Source organism: Camelus bactrianus, chromosome 26 (genome assembly GCF_048773025.1).
Source record: "Camelus bactrianus isolate YW-2024 breed Bactrian camel chromosome 26, ASM4877302v1, whole genome shotgun sequence".
Lineage (NCBI taxonomy): Eukaryota > Metazoa > Chordata > Mammalia > Artiodactyla > Camelidae > Camelus > Camelus bactrianus.
The window spans coordinates 16,461,014-16,484,418 of NC_133564.1; the positions used below are offsets into that span (position 1 = coordinate 16,461,014).

Here is a 23,405-nt window from a genome sequence, read left to right on the forward strand (position 1 = left end):
CTGTGTTTCTCTTTTTTTCTTGTTACTCTTCCTTTTGACTTTCATTTCTTAATATCACTTCTCTGAGGAAACTTCTAAAAAGAAGGAAGTTTCAGTTTAATGTCCATATATTTCATTATATTACCATATCTAGTTAAAAAAAGCTTTGAGAAAGATGGCAGTTTGGGAATTTTCTGCTTCTTAATTACATGTTAATTCTTTGACTTACAAGTAGTTGACTCTGGTGAAGATTAGGCTAAGTAATTTTTACTGTAAAAACAGTACTGAGAATAAGCTTCAAGAAAATTTTGATGAAAATAGTGTCATAAGTTTTGAACTAGCAGAAATTATGGAAACTATTCTTACACCATCATAAATGAGGAAGCTAAAGCCTAGAGAGAATTAATTCCAACTCCAGGTCCTACAGCTAGTTTTTGGCAAAATCTGGTCTAGAAATACAATGATCAGTTCTTTGTTTTTAACAAAGAGAAAAAAGTATAGTTCTAGTATATATTTTTGATTTCTTAGTGTCAACCAAGAAGTTAGGAATAAAAGGAATATGGGCTTGTGCAACTAAGCTCTATTAGGTTTGTTTATAAAATCTTTTAAGATTTTATGGCATTAAGTTTTACTAAAATTATATTGACATTTGATCTCAGAGTAGGTATTATTAACATTTATTGATTAATTATTTTTTCTTTTAGATGTTAACTGTGATGACTCATTCTATAATGTTAAAAATATATCTAAAAATGTTTTTGATTTAGGAATATCTGCTGATTATGTTGGCTCTGCATGTTTTATTTCAAATTTATTTGAAAAATGTATGCAAATACTGTTTTGTAAAAAATCATAATGTTAGCTTTCTCCTGGCTTTGAAGCAAAAGAAATGTATATAAGTACCTCCCCCCAAAAAGACCTAAAAATTATGTTTTTCTTAAAATAGCTATTGGACTCTTAAAAATAAATTCAAATGTTTTCATTATAGTTGGTAAATTGTGTTTAATTTTTAATCTTAATTATGTTTTTAATAATCTATAGATATTGACTTTTCTGGTATATAATATACTTCTACAGTTTAAGGTGGGATTTATTATGTAGGCTCTGTGTGGCTAACAAGTAATTAAGATTCAGAGATTTTTCACTAGCACTTAAATATGATTAGACCGTTAACCAAAAAGTACTACATTGTATTAGAAACTAGAAACATCCCTGATGGGATCAACACTAATGCAAATCCCATTTGTAACATAGGTTCATAAACACTGGTATGGCAAAGATCATGTAGGTGTTGAAAATGTTTTCCTCCTAATTCTTTGTACACTCTTATCCAAATGAGTCTTGAACAACTAATCTTTTACATCAACAAGAGTTAGAAAAAGTTGTAGGAATCTGAGTTTAAAAGTATACAGCATTTGTATTTAATGTGTTTACCATATTGTAGAAAAGTTATTAGGATTATTTTACTTAATATAAATGATTACTTTACAAATGATTATATTGAAATTAATTTCATTTATTGGTTACTTTGTGTTTAACAACTGTATAATCCAGTAAGTACTTTTACTTTGGAGTCTCTGTGAAGAGGCATAAGTTAGGTTAGCTGTTACTATAACAAATGGTTAATAAATAACTGGCTAATAATACCTGGTGATAATATATGATGCCCTTTATTTATTGACTTACCAACAGTTTCAGTAAGCCACTTCTGCCAAATGGAATGATTCTGGTGCTAAAGCAGTTTATAAAACTATGTTGACAGGTAGCATTGCTCAAATAATCATATATTTTTAACTTCTGGGTTTTACAACTTAAATATTTAAATAACTAAAAATTTTTAAGTTGAGGTATAGTTCATTTACCATATTGTGTTAGTTTCAGAAGTACCACAGTGATTCAAAATTTTTATAGATTATACTCCATTTGTAGTTATTATAAAATACTAACTTAAAATTTTATTTAAAATTTAACTTGGGAAGGAGGACTTAAGGAGGTTATAATTATTTTTATTACCTACAGAGCCATTACATTTATTCTGTATAGCTCCAAAGTACAAAACTAGACTTTATTTATCAAAAATTTTTCAGCCTCTACTAATAGCACTGTCCTTAGGCACTAAGGATACAATGGTTAGCCCAAAGAGAGGTGATTTCTGCCTTCGCAGAATTTATCATCTAATGGAGGATGATAAATTAGGTTAGATTCTGCCGCCATAATAAAGACCTAAAATTAAAATGGCTTAAACAAGATACGAATTTCCCTCTCATGTAGTACCTGGATGTGACTCCACTTTATCTGGAACTAGACTTGTTGCTTTGCAGTTTCTAATAAGACGGTGCACTTATTTACATTGTTGAAGAGGCTCATCTCCCCTGTGTCTGCATTCTAGTCAGTAGAAAATGCAGAAGAGGTGAGCATGCCCCTTGCCTTTAAGATTATAACCTAGAAGTGGAGTATTTTCCTTCTGCTCACATCCCGTTGGCCAGAACTTACTCGTATGGTCACACCTTACTGCAAGGGAATCAGGGAAACGCGGTCTTTATCCTGGATAGCCTCGTGGCTAGCTAACATTCAGGGTTCTATTTCTACAGATGCAGGAGAGGACAAGTAATTGAGGATGTTTTCTGTAACGTAGAGGAAACATATCAGAATAATCCCAAATTACATAAATTGCAGCTGTGTAAGTACTGCAAAGAGCGGTAGAGTATATAGGGGGAATTTGATACAGATAAGGAAATTGAGGAAGCCTCGGAGAAAGAATTTACTGAAGAGTAGGATCAGAGAGCATGGTGGGAGGTGGTGTGCTGTAATAATACCAAAGTAACATTAATAAATACAACTTACTGCATAACTGTTAGGTGTCTAAGGATTTGGCAATGTGCATACATTTTTGCTAATCCCAAGATAACCCTGCATAGAAGTTCCTAGTACCTTAGTTTTGCGAAAGAGAAGGCTGAGCCTCAGGAGAAGGGACCTGTCCTGTGGCTGCGCAGCTAATGCATTTAAGCAGTTGCATGTGCCAGGTGCTGGGTCAGCTCTTCACTCTCACTTTCTCTTTACTCCTTACAACAGCCCCCAAAGTTAGGTTCTGTTATTATCTCATTTTGAGGATGTTTGGTTTGGACTTGACCAAAGTGTGACAGAGCTGGTAAGTGGCAAAGCCAGAACTCAAACCTAGATCTTTCTGACTCCAAATCATGCGCCCCTAACCGGATGCTTGCTGCCTTCCTGTCGTGCACAACTGCCTTCGTTGTCAGCACCATCCAGCCCTGGAGGCTTATTCTTGGAGGTAGATTTGGGCTCATGTGCATGAGGTACTTTTTGAAAACTAAAACTATAAGTAGTGGAATTACTGACTTTTTAACTCATAGATGGTATTTAAAGAGATGCTTACAAAAGTATTTTTACTATGATTTTAGAGATTAATGTGTACAGTAAATTGTTTGAGTTCTAAGAGGCCTTTAATCCTGAAAGCCTATGAGTTTTTGAATGTAAACATGTATAATAATTTATGTATATTTTAATACATAAGTAATTTGGTAAAATTGTTATATAATAAATAATCTGATAGTATATCAAAATAAACAGGTTAGACTTACTTGTACCAAGATATTTGAATTTTACTCGTGGAAAAATTTTAAAACAAATTAAAAAAATACTAATTATTTACATTTTATTTGTGTTTTCAGCATGTTTGTAAAGCACTTCAAGAGTTATACAGGGTTAGTTGTTCAGCCGAAGGTGTTCTCAACTTGGATTCTAGCACTGAAGAAAAATTTAGTCACCATTTAATATTTCAACTCCATGATGTGGCGTTTAAAGATAACATTCATGTTGGTAAGTATACTGTTTTTTAAAAAGTCATGAAGTTATATCAGAAACTTGTATTTCCCTTTCCTCTTTAAGTCTTGTGTTTGTCAGGTTTTATGGTCGTTAACTTGTCCTAAAAAATGAATTGTGATTTTTCATGTTTTCAGGATTTGCCCTTAGTTCTAGACCTACCTTCCTGTTCTAGACATTTTAGACACAGTGTATTCAAGATATCCTTGGCATTGGTGCCTCTGTTTGTAGATACTGGGATGGCCATGTGTGCCCTGTTCCTGGTTTCTGTTCCAACAGGAATCATTTCAGACGTTTTCTGGGAAATGTGGGAGAGGCCTCATTCCAGTCTAATCAGTGATGCCTCAGCTCTGGATTTTTGACCTTTGCTTCAGCCTTCCCTTAGCTTTTAGTATGGGAGGACTGGGGCTTGGGTTCCAGGCAGAACCCAGGAAGCCTTGTTTATCGTTCCAAGCCAAACCTTAGGGTTAGGAAGAAGTTAGATGTATAAGCCTGGAAGTGTAGCCAGAGGATTAATTCCAGACTGGACATTTAGAGATATACGCCCAGGTATAAAATAAGGTCAGTTCAAAGGGGAACAAATGGAAAGGGAACACTGAAAACCTCGGTCTGAGTAGAAGCCAAACTGCTGATGTATATCAAAGCAGGGATAGGGCAAGTGTTCCTAGGTCCAAACAGCAGACGCTTGACTGACGTTCAGGTAACAGGTAATCCACTTCAGAACAAGTGGCTGACAGTTTTAAAGGGACTTAGGGTAAAGGGACTAGCATACGAGTCAGGAACCTAATTACTAGATAGGGGCCATGCTAGGTCACAGTGACCTAGTGTGCTGTGTACCTAGGACTCCTTGTTGCCTCCCCATTTGCTGTCAGCTTAGTTGGACATTTCTTCTCTGACTGTCTCTTTCTTCCCTTGGATATTAGTAACTGTTGAATCTATCATCGTCCTTCTGTTCACTCTGTATGTAACCTTGATCATCTGCTATCATGACTTCAGTTCCTATCTGTGTCAGTGACTCTCAAATCTATGTCTGCAGCCAAGATTGTTATGCTGTTAAATGTCCCCACACAGACGCTTCAGTTCAGCACAACCTAGACTGGGCTCCTCACCTCCTCCCCCACACTTGCTCTTTCTCCTGTGACGGCTGTATCAAAGTGGTACCGCCATCCACTCAGGCACCCGAATAGAAATGCTGTCTCTCAGCTTGCTTACCTAGTCAGCTGTAGTGACCTTATGATACCACTTCTGTGCCTCAGGCCCTCACAGGATTGTTCCTTGCCTTCAGGAAAAAGTCCGGGTGGCAAGGTTTGCACGATGAGGCCCACTGTGCACTGGCCTTGTCTCTCACCATGTGGCTCTTCTCACTCTGTCCTTCACTCAGCCCCCACCAGGGCCGCATTTTCCCTGGTCCTTTGCACTTGATGATGCTGCCGACTGACCAGTTCACCCGGTCTGTTAAGGTGTTGTCATCTGAGAAGCCATTTCTGTCACATCCCAAATCCTAAGACAGGTTTGTGTTCCCTCTGGTGGCAGAGAGTGCCGATCATGTCAAAGCATTCACCACTTCCTGAGGCAATTTGTACTAATAGAACAATGGCAGTAGCAATCATAATACAGGTGACGTGGAATAGGTATTTGCTGAGTGAATGACTGAATGTGAGGTGGCCTCTACTGTCAGGGTGCAGAGACAGTCCTCAGCAAGGTATTTCTTGACTCCTGCTTACTCCTACTAGTCTGCTCTGTGACTCCTGGCCACGAGGCTAAACAGGGGGAATTGTTTCTAGAGAAGTGGAGAATAGAAATCTGGTGGAGAATAGAAATCTGGTGGAGAATAGAAATCTAATGGGTAATTAGCAGCCTCTGCCTCAGGTATCTTCTGAAGGTGGCTGCCATTAAAGCTGGGCTTTAAATCCAGTTCTGTCATATAACCATATAACCAAAGATAAGAAAGGCTTTACTGTTGGAACAGCATAAGCAAAAGTATAGAGACAGGAGTCTGTGACTAATGTGGAGAGCAGTGGGAGTCTAGTGGGGCTCGGGAGACACAGTCAGACTTGACAGTGGGATGCCGTCTGAGGCTTCTCGCTTCTAAGATTATGAACCATCAGAACCAGAGATACAGAGATGATGAAATAATCCAAATTCCCCCGTCGTTTCCCCTCCCTCAGTGTATCTCTTGCTGACATTTCTGCTTCCTGTCCTCAGCCTTTCAGAAAGAGGAATTAGGGTAAGTGTCAGAGATTGTGAGTTGTTAGCAAAATGTGCAAATTTGATCTGCCTGAAATACTGCCAGCCTGCCATAGGACCTGAAATTTCTGTGATTGTTACATTCTTTTGAGTTATTCTCAGCCAATAAAATTGTCCCTATATTAATGATGAGGGGAGGGTAATAGATGGGGAAAGGGCAGTAGAAAGCAGAATAGTTTGCTGGGAGCCGGTGTCAGTATTAAGACTGTTCCATCGCCATCATAGCCTGGCCATGTTAGCTCCCTGCCACAGGTCAGGCCTGCCTGGCCTCCTGGCGTTACCTTTGCTACTGGTTCTCCAGCCACACCTTCGCTCCTCTTACTGCTTAGGGTCAAGTAGATGTAATTTTACATTTCTCGGAAGATTGACTTAATCACTTTGTGTTTGTATTGCTTTATTGTCTTTTGATATATCGTGATTTCTTTTCACTCAGTATTTACCTTATTTCCCTCATTCCAGAGATAATCATGTCTGTACATGATTGCAAGGATCAAATGCTTTTGCTTTCATTTTGAAGTTTAGTTTGCAAGTTAATGGATTTGTTTCTTTGAGTAAGGAAGTAATTCAGTCGAATTTGGAGAAAGAATTTTGAACTTTGAGCATATGTACCTTATGATTTAGGGATCAAGCTCTCTGGTAAATAAAGTGACAAACCCCGAACATACCAGTTTTAAAGGTTAAAATTAAATTAAGTTTTTCTTATAGTGGTGCATTTCTCCAGTATCGTTATACACGAAGCAATTTAACCAAATTATTACTTGATTTTGTGGTATACTGATACATGAGTGTTTAAAGTTCCAGATTGTCATACCATGTTTTCTTGATAAAGACAGCACCACTAATATTTAGAGTTCTTAGAATAAATGTTGACATACAATAAATGTATTTTCTTGCTTTAGTTCTGGACTTTATATTTATGAGGCCACAATCCACCTCATGACCAATTATAGGGAGAGACAGGAGCAGCAAGAACCTTAAACTGATGGATGTGAATGTCAGGGTTCTCGGGGCACGTCATGCTGGGTAAAGGAGAGAGAATAAGTCCTGAGAAATTTGCCAACATCCTGACTTAAGGAGAGTGTGTCAGAGATTCTCTGTGTTTCAGTGCATGATCTTGGCAGCAATGTTTACTCATATAAACCTTGCATTCTTTAATCATTGATTGTGATTATAAGTTCTACCCAATTTGCTTTAATAAAAGTGGTGCTTTTTTGGTGGCAGTGAGTTAGGCCCAGGCCCATACTAGTAACATTAGCAAGTCTTCTCACATTAACCTTCCCTTCTAAGATGATTATAAGTCACACCAAACTCCCCTGTCAATGGGAATTTAAAAAGTGAAAGGTTGCACAAAAGGAAGTACAGAAGTGTGTTACAGTTTGTAATAACAACTCAGTTGTAAAACTGGAAATCAAAAATAGAAGCCTTACTGTGTAAAATCGTCATGTGTAGACTTGTGCTTAGATCTTAAATTATAGTTTGCAGAGAGGAAGAATTATAGTAACCTTTTTTTCCCTCTTTAGGTAATTTCGTGAGAAAAATTTTACAGCCTGCTGTTCACTTACTTGCCAGTGAAGATGATTGTACGATTCCAGAGACAACTGGCCATGGATTTTCCCATTTTTCTGAAACATCAACTAAACAAGAAATTTCCTTTAGCAAAATGTCCACAGATGAGGATATAGGAGAGTGCTGGACATCGAATTCAAAGCAACTGGAGGGGCTGGCGTCAGCCAAGCAAAGCAGTCCTGACCTTTCATTTTTAGTTGTGAAGAACAGCATAGGAGGAAAGCATCTTTTTGTAGATCTAGGTAAGTAGATTGACTGCTCTCTATCAGATTGCCCTTGTGTACTTCTGTGAGAGACCAGTCAGTGCCCACTTGTCACCCAGGATTCACACTACCACTACTGCCCCACAGTGACCATGAGCAGAGTGTGATCAGTGAGCTCAGGGGCTAGACATCTAGTAGGTTTCTGTTCGGAGCTCTTAGGTCTCATGGGACATAAGCACCAGGCTGGACTGAGCTCCAGAAGAGGATGGTGGTGGCTGGCTTCTGCTCTGAAATGTCCGAAGGGTCCGTGACAGTGGGACAGTTGGACCAGCACTCTCCAACACTGTTGAGAGGTTTAATTAGACAAAATACATTGTAAAAACACGTATGATATACAAATCATGCTCTTTACGTGGCAAAGTAAGGCCGGCGTTTTCTCCACTGAAGAGCTCTGCAGGAGTGGCAGGAGCTGTTTCATCAGCTTCCTAGTATGGTCAAACCGGTGGCTTCTTCAGCCTTGTTCTCTTGTGCCTGCTTGCTTGTGGTCTCCGAACCTGAGGATGTGTGAGCCACTGGCACAAGACTGCAGCCTGGTTAGGTAACACACAGGCCAGTCTGGACCCCTCAGTCAGATGATCTCCAATATGAGGAACTAAACCTCATTGTTTCGTTGAGTTCTAGCTTATGATTTGAAAAGCCGTAAGAGCAGCATTTTTGCCATTGCTGGTTTAGAGCATCTCAGAGTTTCAGTGTCTGCAGGCTGAGGGAATATAGGTTTAAGCTGCAGACAAGGTTACCAGGCCGAGAGCAGGGAAGCGTCCCTGCTGCATTGTGTATCCTTCTAGCGCCCTGACAACCAGGTGCCAGAATTTGGAAGTGTAACAGGAGTACCTCGTTTTGTTGGCACGTCATAGATACTGCGTGTTTTACAAATTGAAGGTTTGTGGCAACCCTCTTTGAGCATGACTCGCAGTTTTTCCAGCAAGAATTGCTCATTTTGTGTTTCTGTGTCACATTTTCGTAATTCTCACAATATTTCAAACTTTTCCATTATTATATTTGTTTTTGTGGTCTATCATTAGTGACCTTTGATGTTACTACTATGACTCACTGAAGGCTTAGATGATAGTTAACATGTTTTAGCAATACAATATTTCTTAAATAAGGTACATTTTTTTAAGACAATGGTATTGCACACTTAACAGACTACAGGACAGTGTAAACATAACTTACATGCACTGGGAAATGGAAGAAGCAAGTCATGTGATCTGCTTTATTATAAAATTTGCTTAATTGTGGTGTTCTGGAACTGAACCCACACTAGTTCTGAGTTATGCTTGTAGTTTTTAGTGTACAGGTCTTTTACCTCCTTGGTTTATTTTATTCCTAGGTATTTTATAATTTTTGATGCAATTGTAAATGGGATTTTCTTAATTTCTCTTTCTGATAGTTCATTATTAGTGTATGAAAACACTACAGATTTCTGAGTTTTGATTTTTTTTTTTTGTATCCTACAGCTTTACTGCATTCATTTGTTCTAACAATTTTTTGGTGGAGTCTTTAGGGTTTTCTGTATATAGATGGTCCCTGACTTAATGGTGGTTTGACTTAAAATTTTTTGCCTTTACAATGTTGTGAAAGGGATATGCATTCAGGGGAAACCGTATTTTGAGTTTTGATCTTTTCCTGGCCTAGTGATGTGTGGTACGGTCCTCTCTTGTGATGTTGGGCAGCGGCACTGAGCCTCCGCTCCCAGTCAGCTGTGCAGTCACGAGGGTAGACAGCTGAGACAACCATTCTGTATCTGACAGCCATTCTGTTTTTCACTTTAAGTATAGTATGCAATAAATTACATGAGCTATTCAGCACTTTATTATAAAATAGGCTTTGTGTTAGATGATTTTGCTCAACTGCAGGCTAATGCACATGTTCTGAGCACATTTAATGCAGGCTAGGCTAAACTATGAAGTATTAAATGCATTTTCAACTTAATGATATTTTCAACTTACAGTGGGTTTATTGGGACATATCTCAGCTTATAAGATCTCAGCTTATATAATATCAAGTCATCTGCAAATAACAGTTTTACTTTTTCTTTTCCAATTTGGATGCGTTTTATTTTTTTTCCTTGCCTAATTGCTGTGGAAGTCCTAGGACTTCCAATACTACATTGAATAAAAGTGGTGAGAATGCACGTCCTTGTTCCTGATCTTAGAGGAAAAGCTTTCAGTTTTTTTGCTAAGTATTTCTAGCTGTGGCTTTGTCATATGTGAGCTTTATTATGTTGATGTATGTTTCCTCTATATCCACTTTGTTGAAGGTTTTTTCATAAGTGGATGTTGAATTTTGTCGAAAGCTTTTCTGCATCTATTGATCTATTGAGATGATTATATGATTTTTTTTGATTATATGGTTTTTATACTTCAGTTTGTTAATGTGTTATATCGCATTAGTGTGATTAATTTGTGGATGTTGAACCATCCTTGTATCCCTGAAATAAATCCCACTTGATTGTGGTGTATGATCCTTTTAATGTAGTGTTCAAGTTGGCTTGCTAATATTTTGTTGAGAATTTTTACATCTATGTTTACATCTAGAGGCCAATGATACTGGCCTCTAATTTTCTTTTCTTATGGTATCCTTGTGTTGTGTTGGTATCAGGGTAATGTTGGTCTTGCAAAGTGGGTTTGGAAGTGTTCCCTCTTTTACTTTTTGAAAGAGTTTGAGAAAGATTAGTATTTATTCTTTGAAAGTTTGGTAGAATTCACATTTGAAGCCATCTAGTCCTGGACTTTTGTTTGTTGGGAGGTTTTTTTTTTTTTTTTTTTTTTTTTTTTATTGATTGAGTACCCTTACTGGTAATTGGTCCTTTCAGATTTTTGATTTCTTTATGATTCAGTCTCAGCAGTTTGTAAGTTATCCTTAATCTAGGTTGTCCTATTTGTTGGTACATAATTGTTAATAATAGTCTCTTATGATCCTTTGTATCAGTTGTGATATCTCCTCTTTCATTTCTGATTTTATTTGAGTCCTTTTTCTTGGTGAGTCTAGCTAAGGCTTGTCAATTTTATCTTTTCAAAGAACCAGCTCTTGCTTCATTGATGTTTTCTATTTTTAGTCTCTGTTTCATTTATTTCTGCTCTATTATTTGTTATTTCCTTCCTTCTACTAACTTCGGGCTTCATTTGGTCTTTTTCTAGTTCCTTGATGTATAAATGATTTGAGTTTTGTTTGTTTGTTTCTTGAGGTAGGTAGGACTATATCACTATGAATCTCTCTCTTTTAGAACTGCTTTTGTTGCATTCTACACATTTTGGTATGTTGTATTTCTATTTTCTTTTGTCTCAAGGTATTTTTTAAAAATTTCTTCTTTAATTTGTTTGACCCATTGTTTACTCACTAGCTTGTTAGTCAGTATCCACATACATGTGAATTTTCTAGTTTTCTCCCTGTAATTAATTTCCAGTTTCATACCACTCTGGTCAGAAAAGATACTTGATATGAGTTCAGTCTTCTTAAATTTGTTAAGACTTGCTTTGTGGCCTAACATATGATTTTTCCTGGAGAAGTTTCCATGTGCATTTGAGAAGAACGTTGCTTTTAGATGGAATGTTCTGTTAAATCCATCTGATCTAATGTGTCATTTAAGGCTGTTTCCTTATTGATTTTCTTTCTGAATGCTCTGTTGCCATCTGTTTCTCCCTTTAGGTTTGTTAATATTTCCTTTATATATTTAGGTGCTCCTATGTTGAGTGTAAATAGCATTTACAAATGTTATCCTCTTTGTGTATTGATCCCTTTATTTATCATTACATAATGCCCTTCTTTATCTCATATTTTTGTTTGATACAAGTATAGCTATTCCAGCTTTCTTTTTGTTGCCATTTGTTTGGAATACCTTTTTACATCCCTTCACTTTCAGCCTGTGTGTGTCCTTGTGTCTGAAGTGCGTCTCTAGTATGCAGCTTATAAATAGATCTTGTTGCTTTTTTTTTTAATCCATTTAGTCACTCTGTATCTTTTGATTGGATAATTTAGTCCCTTTACACTGAAAGTAATTATTGATAGGTATATACTTATTGCCATATATTTGATAGTTTTCTGATGATTGTTTTGTAGTTTCTCTGTTTCTTTCTGCTTTTCTTCTCTCTGCCTTTGTGGTTGATGACTTTCTCCAGTGGTATGCTTAGCTTCCTTTTGTCATTATCTTCTGTATTGCACTACAGGTTTTTGCTTTGTGGTTACCATGAGGCTTAAATATAGTAACTTACATTTATAACTGTCTTTTTAAGTCAATGACAACTTAAATTTGAACACATTCTAGATCTCTAAATTTTTTACTCCTCGTTTTTGATGTCACACTTTACGTTTTCTTTATCCCTTAATTATGTTGTTATTTTTACTATTTTTGTCTTTTAAACTTCATACCAGTTTGGTAAGTGTTAATCCACTACCTTTACTACATATTTACCTTTACTAGTGGAGATTTATTCTTTCATATGTTTTGTTACTAATTAACACCCTTTTTATTTTTTCAGTTTAAGGAAGTCCCTTTAATAATTTTTTACACGGCTAGTTTAGTGGTGATGAACTCCTTTAGTATTTACTTGTCTGGAAAACTCTTTATCTGTCCTTCAATTATAAATGATAACATTGCCAGGTAGACTATTCTTGGTTGGAGGTTTTTCTGCCAGCCAAATTGAATATATCATGCTACTTACTCCCTTCTGGTCTGCAACATTTCTGCTCATAGTCTTTTTGGGGGTTCCCTTGTATGTAATAAGTTTTTTCTCTTGCTACTTTTAAGATTCTCTCCTTGTCTTTAGTTTTTGACATTTTAATTATAGTGTGTTAGTGTAACTCTCTTTGGGTTGGTCTTATTTAGAACTCTCTGGGCTTCCTGGATCTGCGTCTGTTTCCTTTTACAGGTTCTTTTGTGTTCTTTTCTCTCTTTTCCTTCTAGGACTCCTTTAATGTGAATGTTAGTCTGCTTGGTGTTGTCCCATAAGCCCCTTAAGCTGTCTTCACTTTATTCATTCCTTTCTTTTTTGGCTGCTCTGATTGGGTGAGTTCCTCTGCCCTGTGTTTGAGTTCACTGATCCTCTCCTCTCCTTTGTCTAGTCTGCTGTTGGACCCCTCTACTGTGTTTTTCAGTTCAGTTGTTATATTCTTCAGCTCTGTGACTTCTGTATGGTACTTTCTTATATTTTCTCTTTGTTGAAGTTCTTAACTGTGTTTCTCCATTCTTTTCCTGAGTTCAGCCAACATCTTTATGATCATTATTTTGAACTTTTTATCAGGTAAATTATGAATTCCCCCCTAAGGTTTATCTTGTTCCTTTGTTTGGAACGTATTCCTCTTCATTTTGCTTGACTCTCTATGTTGATTTCTATCCATTAGATGAAACAGCCGCTTCTCCAGGTCTTGAAGGATTGACTGTGTGTAGATGAACTTTATCACTCAGCCCTGTCGTAGCTCATGCTGTCTCAAACCTTTGTGACTGTGCAAGCAGCCTATTTTATTTAATAGCTCAGTAGCTGAGCATGCACCAAGGCCAGTCGGTATCCCAAAGGGAAGGATCTCAGTCAGCACCCAGATTCAAGCTGATTTGGAAGCCAGACCTTCAGGCAGCAGCTTTTAAAGAGTGCAAATGTGTGCACTCTTGTGGGACCACAAGCTCCAGCCCCGCTAGTCACCAGAGCCAGGTAGTCTGGCCGGGCAGGAGTCACAAAAACTGGGGCTCCAGATGAGTATGTAAGCGCCTTTCTGAGAGGTACTGGTGAGCTGTAGGGAGGAAGAGGGAGAGCGCAGAGGTGGTGCCTACTGGCCTTTGTTCCCTGTGAGTCCCTTCCCAGGCCTCCGTGCTCCTGGACAAGCAGATAGGCCTCTTTGTCAGAAAGACTGAGTGTGTTTAAGTCTGCTGTCTGTGCGGTCCTCTGGGAGTGGTGTAGTTTACCAAGAGCTGTCTCCTGATCGTTAAGCCCTGTGGGACCCAGGATCACAAGCTGCTCCAGACTCCAGAGCCCAGAGATCAAGGGGTGTCCCCTGGGCAGTACCAGATGTGAAAACCAGGGCACCAGGTGTGTGCAGAAGCTCCGCTCTGGAAGAGACTGTCAGCCTGGAGCATGGCAGAGGCGAGCACAAAGGTGGCGCCTGCTGGCTGGAGCAAGGCAGAGGGGGAAGTCTTTAGATGGTACCCACTGATGAAAGAAAAAAAAGAGGAAAGGAAGGTGGCTCCTGCTGGCTTCGCAGGGCAGAAGGAGAGTGGGAAGGTGGCGCCCACCGGCCTCGTCCTGGGAGAATGTCCCAGGAGGACCTCGCCCCTCAGCCAGTTTTGCTTTAAAATCAGCAAATGAGTCACTGTCACCTAAAGAATGGGCGTTTTTCAAGGGGCCGCTTCCACACTTGTCCCTGGGGCAGGTGAGTCTGCATGTGAGCCCTTTAAGAGAGCTTCCTCAGTGCTCGCAGTCCTGTGGGGCTTGTGCGCGTGAGCCCAGCTGGCCTTCGAGTCCAGGTTTTGGGAGTCTCTCCTCAGGTGCTGGTCAGAAAGCTGGGGTGCCTGATGTGGGGTGTGAACTCTGCTCCTCAGGGAGGAGTCCCTGAGTTCCTTTCGGACTGTGTGCTATTGTGCCTGGGGTCAAGTTTATAGCAAGAGTTTATCTCAGCCTTTCCTGTCCGCTTTGTTGTGATTTCCTTCTCGTTTGCCTTATGTGAAGGGGTTGCTCCACCAGTTCTTAGGTTTTTCCCACAGGAAATTGTTCCATAGATAGCTGTGGATTCGGCGTGTCCACGGGAGAAGGTGACTTCAGCGTCTTTCTACATCACCGTCTTGAACAAGCACCGGTTGTTTCTTCTCATAATGCTGTGCAGAATTAACTTAGTATTTGCTGACTGTAAAAAAATCACTGAAAACACGTACTCATACTGTTTTATTAATTTTTGCTTTAGGAGTTTATACAAGAAATAGAAACTTTCGGCTGTATAAATCATCAAAAATAGGAAAGTATGTGGCTTTGGAGGTTGCTGAAGATAACAAGTTTTATCCTGTACAATCAAAGAATATTTCTGAAGAATATCAGTATTTCCTCTCTTCTTTGGTTAGCCATGTCAGGTATACAGTACCAGAATTAAACCATTGTGTATTCATGAATATTTATTAAGCAGTGAATGGCATTGTGCATTGCTAAAGTGTGAATTGTATAAATTTTTCTGCCTTGAGTAAGAGAAAGTTGCTTCTTAAAATTCTAGGTTAACTGCTCTTTTTTGTCCATTAACTGAAAAATAATAGTAATTAAGTTATTTTTAACCACTTATCTTTTTCTTTATATCTTTTTATGTTTATAATTGATAATATTGCCCAATTTTTCCTAAAATGATTATCACTTCTATAAAAAAGAAAATAAAAACTACTTGTATTGCATTTGGAAATATAATTTAACATTTAATTTTATATGTGCATATAAAGAACTATAATTTATGTAGCTCCTTTATTCGAAATATATTTCTTGAGATCATTATTTGTATGGTTATGTCATCTGTTTTATCCACCCAACATTATATCATGAATATTTGTCAAGTTAATAATTTGTCAACAATTAATTATAAATAAAACTTTATGTGTATATAGTTTTCCATTATATTGCTATACTCTATTGTCAGTTCTATTACTGAACATTTGAACTCCAATGTTTTGATCACTTTTAAAAAGTTTGAAAGACATCTTTCAACAGAAATATTTGCCTTCGTTCCCCTTCATTCTTGGCTAGCAATTTTTATTAGTGCAAAACATGTGATTGAAGATGAGACCAAATTACCTTGCTAAATTAACTTGGTCTGATTCTTCTCCGCCTGCTTTTTTATAATATATGTAATTTTAAAGAGAAATTCCATAAAAGTAAATTTTAATAAAAATATTTAAAATACACTGCCATAGGGAAAGTTGTGTCCAAATGTCCACTTGATAGTGGTTACTGAGGAGGGTGGGAAGATGGGTTGTTTTTCTCTATTTGTTTCTGGACTGTTTGACCTTTTATACCAAGTCTCAGAAGTCAAAGTCTTAGTTTCTTTACCTTTAAAATGGAAGTAATGTTAACATCTATTTTATGGAGTTGTGAAGATTAAATAAGGTAGAACTGTATGCATGTGTGTGTTTACAGCAGTGCCTGGCACATGGTATCTGCTCAGTAAATGTTAGCTGTTAGTCATATCTGAGATTCTAGAAGTAATGTGGTCCTGAAAATTGTGTGATTGTTGCTGCCCACTGTTGTTGGCACCAGAATAAGGCCACATTCTATTACTTATGGGAAAGTAACACAGTTGGCCTCTAATACAGCCTGAGTACAGGTGATCTCTTGATTACCAAATCCCATTTCTTTTGTAGTTTTAATATTAATTTTACGGAAGTGGAGAGTTCCGCTGGATAGGGTTACCGTAATTGTCGTTTGTATATCCAACTAAGTATCAGGTATTTTTCTTTGTGAAATAAAGGCAAAATTCTTTATGGTTATGAATGTATCTTTTCTTTCAGCTAATGTTAACCTATTTTCCCTTTGCTTTCATCCCTCTTTCTTTTTTCTTCCTATTATTCAGACTATAAAAATCATTGTTAACAAAAACTTCAAAGGCTCTGTATGTTTGGGGAATAGAATTATACTTCATTCTGTAGCTTCAGCGGTCCAAGAGTCTTCTGATTCACTCTGTAGTTGAGGCAAGTGTTAGAAATGATCACCAGGCTACTCTATTTGTATGGGTGTACTGGTGCTTTTGTAGGCAAACGTGGTATAAACATCCTAGAATAATTAGCTGTTGAACGAAGGATTTTACTGTGGAGCTATTTGAAATTGTGTCCTTTCTGTAGTCACAGCTCTTTAATTCTAATATGTTACTTTGCTGTATATATTTTCTTCTTCAGATTCTCAGATACGTTACGAATTCTGACATGTGACATATCTCAAAATAAACAAGACCGAGTTGAGTATTTTAACAGCACCAGTACTTCAGGTAATTTTAAGAAAACAATTCCTATGAAAATTTAAGGATGAAAATTTTATTTTGCTTAAAAATCTTAAGTATTCTTATGTACTAATTCTCCAGAACAACTAGGTTTCTATCCAAAATGGGAAAAAGTGTAAAAAATTGTATTTTAAAGCTTATTCACTAATTTTCATTTTATGGTGTTTCGGGGAAAAATATGAAAATAGTGTCGATAGTTTGTATAAAATAAACACATATTAAAATGAAAAAACTGTAAGTTCTCTTCACCCCTCTGTCTACAAAGATGGGTAACCACTGTCCATAGTTTCTCATTTAACCTAGCAGAGCTTTTCCTATATTTCCAGTATGTGGAGAGCTTCCTCGTGCTTTCAGTGGCCATTAGTTTTTCAGAAAATCTATATGTTCTTCATTCCTACAGTGAAGAAAATATAGGTCTTTTTCTAAGATATCATATATAAATTTTCCAGTAAATATTTTTATACAAATGTTTTGGGCTATCATTATTTATAATAGTGAAAAACTGAAAATTTAAATGTACAACAAAATGGGATATGTTACATACTATAAAATACTCTAGTCATTTAATTTAGATTTATAAAGCTTATATAATATGGAAAAATGCCCATTTATGATGTTAAGACTGAACTATAGATAACATTTTCTTATCTTTACTTTCCTCTCGTTTAACAGTTATTTCTAGATGTTAATTTGGAGGTTTATTTCTCTCATTTGTGCTTTAATATGTTTTCCAAAATTTCTTTAATTATGTATATTATTTTTGTAAGCAAGATTAGACTTTAAGAAAAGTATATAGTCTATCTTTAAATTTAAAGGAGATTTAAAATAAATTGTTCTAAACTATTTCACTAGTGTCTTAGATAGAAAATGTAACTGAATGTCAGTGCCATACAGCTACAGAGCACTGAGGGCCACACCAGTGGTGAGTAAGCTGAGTTTATTACTGGCTGTCACAGTGGAGAATGCACACCATGGCAAACTGGGGCATCTCAGTAAAGCAGTGTTAGAAAGGACTTGTAGGATTCAGGCTTGAGTTAGATGCTTCTGAAGAGTATCCAAGGAAGTGTGGGTTTGTTTTGAGTTGGGTGCAGTCAGTGACAATTCTGTGATTGAACATCTTGATAAATCTTATCTAGAAGGAAGGCTGGCTACAGGGAGACCAAAGCTGTAATTGGCAAAGGAGCAGCTACTTGTATCAGACAACATAGGTGGGCGTTTGTTCATTTTTGTGGTGTGGAAAATGCTCATGTTTTGTCTGTGTTCAGACATGGTTACAGAGTTGTCTTGTTTTTGACTTGAATCATCATGGGCATGGAGTGGCCTTATCTGATGTTGAAGTTCTGTAAAATAGTTTATGATTAACAGGAGAACACCAGGGCTGAGCTGAGTCCCCAGCCAGCTTGTAGCAACACCAAGGCCTCAGCGACAGTACTAGGACAGCTCCTGGATGGAAGGGGCTGCTTTTCTCTTTATCAGAGGGAAAGCAATTGAAATGATACCAAAATTAGTTAACATTTGATTTGAGAGGTTTGAATTTTTATCTCCTTCCTTGTAAGAATCCATGACTGACTAAAAGAAAAATTGCAGAGAAGGAAAAAAGAAAAGCTGGCAGGGAGAGGGGTGTTGAAAACCCATAGTTGTACTAAACAACAACTTAAATCAAAATTTAATTCCTCATCTTTCAGCCAGTATAGTTTATAATTAATTTTTCATTCTGTTGCAGTAGAAGCCGTTGAAGGTTTTCAGTGTTCACCTTACCCTGAAATTGATCAATTTGTTCTCTCTCTGGTGAATAGAAATGGCATTAAAGGAGGTAAAAAATAACGTATTCTTTATTAACTATTATATGTATGATAAGGTAATAATACTTTTAGAAACATTATTTGCATTTCAGGAATTCGGCGTTGGAACTACTTTTTTCCAGAAGAATTACTAGTTTATGATATTTGTAAATATCGCTGGTGTGAAAACATTAGACGAGCCCACAAGAGTAATAACATCATGTAAGTAATACTGTCAGTTAATGAGTTCTGTGTTTAATAAGTACATTTTAAATGTTTATTATAAAATTTTTTAAGTTGAGAATATAAAAATGATTTTGTTATAACAGATTTAGTTGTAATTCAATTTATTTTATTTGGTTTGTGTTTTTTAATGTTTAATTTGTATGTCTTAAATATTACCTTGCTTCTAGTCCGTATCATCTTTATTTGGTAAGATAATTCCTTAGATAGCTTAATCTTGAGGACTAAAGTGGAATTGAGCAGGGTTGGAAGGAAATGAGAGGTACACCTATGGAGTCTAAATCAAAGATGAGCAAATTTGGGCAAGAAGGAAACTACTCAGTTAGTGTTTAAGAAATGGAGTTAAGGTTATGTGTTAACGCATTCAAGACAAAGAATGGTATAGAAGGGAACCAGTATTTATTGAATGCTTGCTACGTATGCCAGGCCGTGTTTTTGGAGTTTTATTTTAAATGCCCCTAGTGAAAGGAAAGGGAGTAAAGGATCAAGTAAAGCTAGAAATTGAATTTTAAATAATATAAGGAGATGTTTAAAATAGGGGTAAATTAGAAACCCAGTAGTTATCATTTATGATGTGAGAAATTTTGTTGTTTTAATACTTAACGTCAAAGCTGAGACTTCGCTAAAGTGTTTACAGCACATGGGCCAGATGTGACACAATGATCATGAAGCTTTTGTTGGAAAGCTGGAAGACATGTTGGGTATCACGATTCAATGCTATACCTACATATGTAGATTAATACAGTTTAAAAAAAAAACAGCTTTAAAAACTATACGTTCAGTACACAAAGCTGTAACAGAAAAACACAAAAAGACCACCCATAGTCCCAGAACCAGTGGTAACTATGGTTATGCTTTTGGTGGATCTTTCTAGTCTTTTTTTCTATGCGTAAGAGTTTACCAGAAAATCATTATCAATCAGTGATCATCTTTTAACTTTTTGGGGTTCTCAGGTTGCTATATATTTCTTTCTGAAGAATGACCAGGTTGTATTATAGATCCATAGCGTATTCTTTTTCTTAAATGTGAAATATACCGTACATACAAAAGTGTGTCTAATTTATATGTACATTTTAAGGACTAATACTAAAATAACTTGTCATATCTGCCACCCACCATAAGAAACAATTTATCTGAACCTCAGAAACACCTTGTGGGCCCGACCCCAATTTCTTCAGACACTGTAGCTATTATCCTGGATTTTGTGTTCATCTTTCCCTTGTTTGCATATATATGGTTTTTCCATATATATTTGTATCCCCAAACAATATATTATTTCATTTTACATGTTTTTGAATCTTATGTAAGTTGCATCCTTTGACTTGCTTTTTGGTCAACATTCTGTTTGTGAGGTTCATCCATACTGCAGCAGGTAGCTGTTGCTTATATTCTTTTTTCATTATTGTGTAGTATGTCATTACACAAATATAAATATACTAGTTCATCTGTTGTCCTACTGTGGACATCTGGCTTGTGGTTATAAACAGTGAAGCTACAAATATTCTTGTATATATCACTTAGTGCACATATGCAGGAGTTTCTCAAAGTATTTATCTAGAAGTAGGATTGCTGTGTATAGAATATGCACATATTTAATTTTATTAGATAATTATTTACTCAAATGGTCATGCTACTTTATACTCCCATCAGCAGTGTTTTCAGATTTTCTACTGCTCCATAGTCTCACCAACACTTTATTAAAATTGTTAAGTTTTAAAATTTTGTTTTGCTAATCTGGTGATTGTGAAATGATACTGTGGTTTTCATCTGAATTTCCCTGATTACTAATGAATTTGAGGATTGGATTGTCAAAGCTCACTCATATGAATCAGAGATCTTACTGAGTGTTAAGCTTTAATAATAGCTCTAAAGATACAGGGAATGAAAGGGACAGGTGAAGCAGTGCTGAGCCCTGGGGTAGCTGGCAGGGCTCCCCGGGTCCTTCCTGCCCTGGATGCTCTCTCTGATTCAGGCTGCAAGCTGAGGCAGAAGTGAGCAGGGACTGCACGTGGCAGAGTGCTGAGGTTATGAAACATCTGTGTTTTATATTCGTAGTTACATAGCCCGTGTGACATGTCTAGGGAACCGTGCCTCATAAACCCATAGACTCTAGGTTTGTTTACTGTATGTGGAAATCAGAAACATCCTGCAAACAGCATCCTATACATAAAGACTTTCCACCTAGCAGATTGCCATCGGCCCAGAGGTTCCCAGAGTTGCTCAGTTGGTGGTGCCCTTAGTATCTTAGTAATTTTCCCTCATTGCTCCAAGGGCAAAAGAAATACCTAATAGTTCTCTTTATTAATCATTTTCAAGCAACTTAATAAGTATTTGTCCTAATAATTTAGTAGCTCTCTGAAAAAACAATACTCGTCAACTGAAAGTTTTTATTTTATGTATAATTGACATATAACACACTAGTGTCAGGTATCATGATTCTATATTTGTATACATTGCAAAATGATCTCCACAAGAAATCTTACATCCATCACCATGCAATGATGCATAGTTAGAATTTTTTTTCTTGTGATGGGAACTTTTAAGATTTACTCTTACCAGTTTTCAAATATGCAACACAGTATTAACTACAGTCACTGTACATTACATCTCCATGACTTAATTTATAACTGGAAGTTTGGACCTTTTTACCCTTCCTAAATATAATTATTAGTGGGATGTGTGTCCTTTTGAGCATTGCATACATAACCTCTTCAACCTTGGAATCAGGCTGGATGTTGCCACTCCCACTGTTGTCTCACTTCACACGAAATTGTTTATGGTGCCTTTTTTTGCAGCCCCCACCACAAAACCTAGCTCTACAAAGACAGGACATCACTGAAAGAAATGAAGAAGGATGGTGATATATTGAAGCTGTGAATTACAAGCAAGTAGTTTGTAGGGTGCTTGAAGGTGCAAGTATCACCGTGTTTCCTAGGAAGATATAAATACCCTACACTGACCTGGGGGCGCTTCGGTGTAGTTTGGGAACTGCAGCATTAGTCTGTATTTTAGGGAGTCTTACTATTGGAATGTTTATGGGTCAATCAGACTGGGTTGCCAGGTTTTTGCCTCCTTGGTATGGTTCCAGTACCACACAGAATATTAGCTACCGTATGTTTCCTTTTCTGTGAAATGTGGGGAAAATTTTAAAGTAATCAAATTCAAATTTTCAAGAAAACATTTTAGTGGTTATAGGACTGTTTGGATTTTCCGTGACTTTGATTGGTTTGGTTTGGTTTGATTGATTTGGTATATTTTTATCTGGTACTTTGTCCTACCAAAATTTTCAACATTATTGGAAAAAGTGGATTAATAGTCTTGTATTTTTAGTATATTCTGCATTTGTAGTTACATCTCACTGAATTTCTAATAGCATTTGTCATTACCTTTTTTAGTTTTTACATTTGGCCTTGTTGATTCTTCTAAATTTTTGTTCTTTATTACTTCCTGCCTTTTAATTTATTAGGGTTTACTCTATTCATTTCTTAAGTTACTTACTTGGGTTTAGGCATTCTCTTTTGTAAGCTTTTAAGATTCTAAATTTCTAAAGGTCACTTTAGCTGTTTCACATATTTTGATATGTAATTTCAGGTCCACTCAGTTCTAAGCATATTCTAATTTCCATCATGATTTTTCCTTAAGTCATTTGGTTATTAAGAAAAATGTTTTTAATTTCTAAACTGAGTTTTATCTTTGTCATTTCTAAATAATTTGCTTTGTGGTCAGAGAATGTGTTGTGTGAATGAATACTTTTAAATTTGATGACTCATACTGTATCTAATTTTTTATATAAGCCAATTTTTATAATTGTTTTAAATCCTCATTCAAATGTTCTGTATCCGAGTTTTTTTGGATTCTTTGGTATCAGTTATCAAAAGAATGTTTTAAAATCTTGATTTATGGTTGAAAATTTGTTTTATTTATCCTTGAAATGTCAGTTTTGCTCACATATTTTGAAGCTCTCTTGAATCAGAGATGTGGGTACAGGTTGGAAATTACATCTTCCTCGGAGGAACTTGTCACATACTTTTTGCTCCAAAGTCCACTTTGTGATATTTTTGGTAACAATTTTGGTTGGTGTATATCTATTTCCATCTTTTTTATTTTATTTTTTTACTTTTTAATTTCTCTCCATCTTTAAGTCTTAGGCATATCACTTACAAATGGCATGTAGCTGAATTTTGTTTTCTAGCCCGTCTGGATAGTAATATTTTTTCTTTCTTTTTTAATGTAAAGGATTTTGGTTGACCTGAAAAAAGAAGTTTGGTATCAAAAATGTCATGACCCCGTATGTAAAGCAGAAAACTTCAAATCTGACTGTGAGTTACTGCTTTTTGCATTTACCACAAAGTAAAAATTAGGTATTTATATAAAATAGCTTTCCTGTTTCTGATTCAGGTTTTCCATTACCTGCTGAAGTATGTCTCCGGTTTCTTCTCAAACAGGTAAGGGCAGTGTGTAGTTTCCTTCTCATTACTAACTAGTTCTTGGTACAACAGTAAATGGCTGATGGTGTCCACATGTGTCCACATAG

At 36.6% G+C, this 23,405-nt stretch overlaps 1 protein-coding gene across 7 annotated transcripts in view; it reads left to right on the plus strand.

Moving 5' to 3' along the window:
- The window catches only part of PRIMPOL (primase and DNA directed polymerase), a 33,568-nt gene that overhangs the window by 8,327 nt on the left and 1,836 nt on the right, over positions 1 to 23,405 (plus strand). For 4 of the 7 annotated variants that reach the window (XR_012502512.1, XM_074353690.1, XM_074353691.1 and 1 more), the window contains 8 exons: positions 3,669 to 3,816; positions 7,587 to 7,874; positions 14,784 to 14,946; positions 16,747 to 16,835; positions 18,571 to 18,660; positions 18,742 to 18,850; positions 23,108 to 23,190; positions 23,270 to 23,316. Coding sequence is in view for 6 of the 7 variants with exons in the window: in XM_074353690.1 (XP_074209791.1) it covers positions 3,669 to 3,816; positions 7,587 to 7,874; positions 14,784 to 14,946; positions 16,747 to 16,835; positions 18,571 to 18,660; positions 18,742 to 18,850; positions 23,108 to 23,190; positions 23,270 to 23,316 (1,017 nt within the window). In the remaining variant the exon portion in view is untranslated. The remainder of the gene's footprint in view (positions 1 to 3,668; positions 3,817 to 7,586; positions 7,875 to 14,783; positions 14,947 to 16,746; positions 16,836 to 18,570; positions 18,661 to 18,741; positions 18,851 to 23,107; positions 23,191 to 23,269; positions 23,317 to 23,405) is intronic. The other 3 variants (XM_074353692.1, XM_074353693.1, XM_074353694.1) reach the window with 3 other exon arrangements.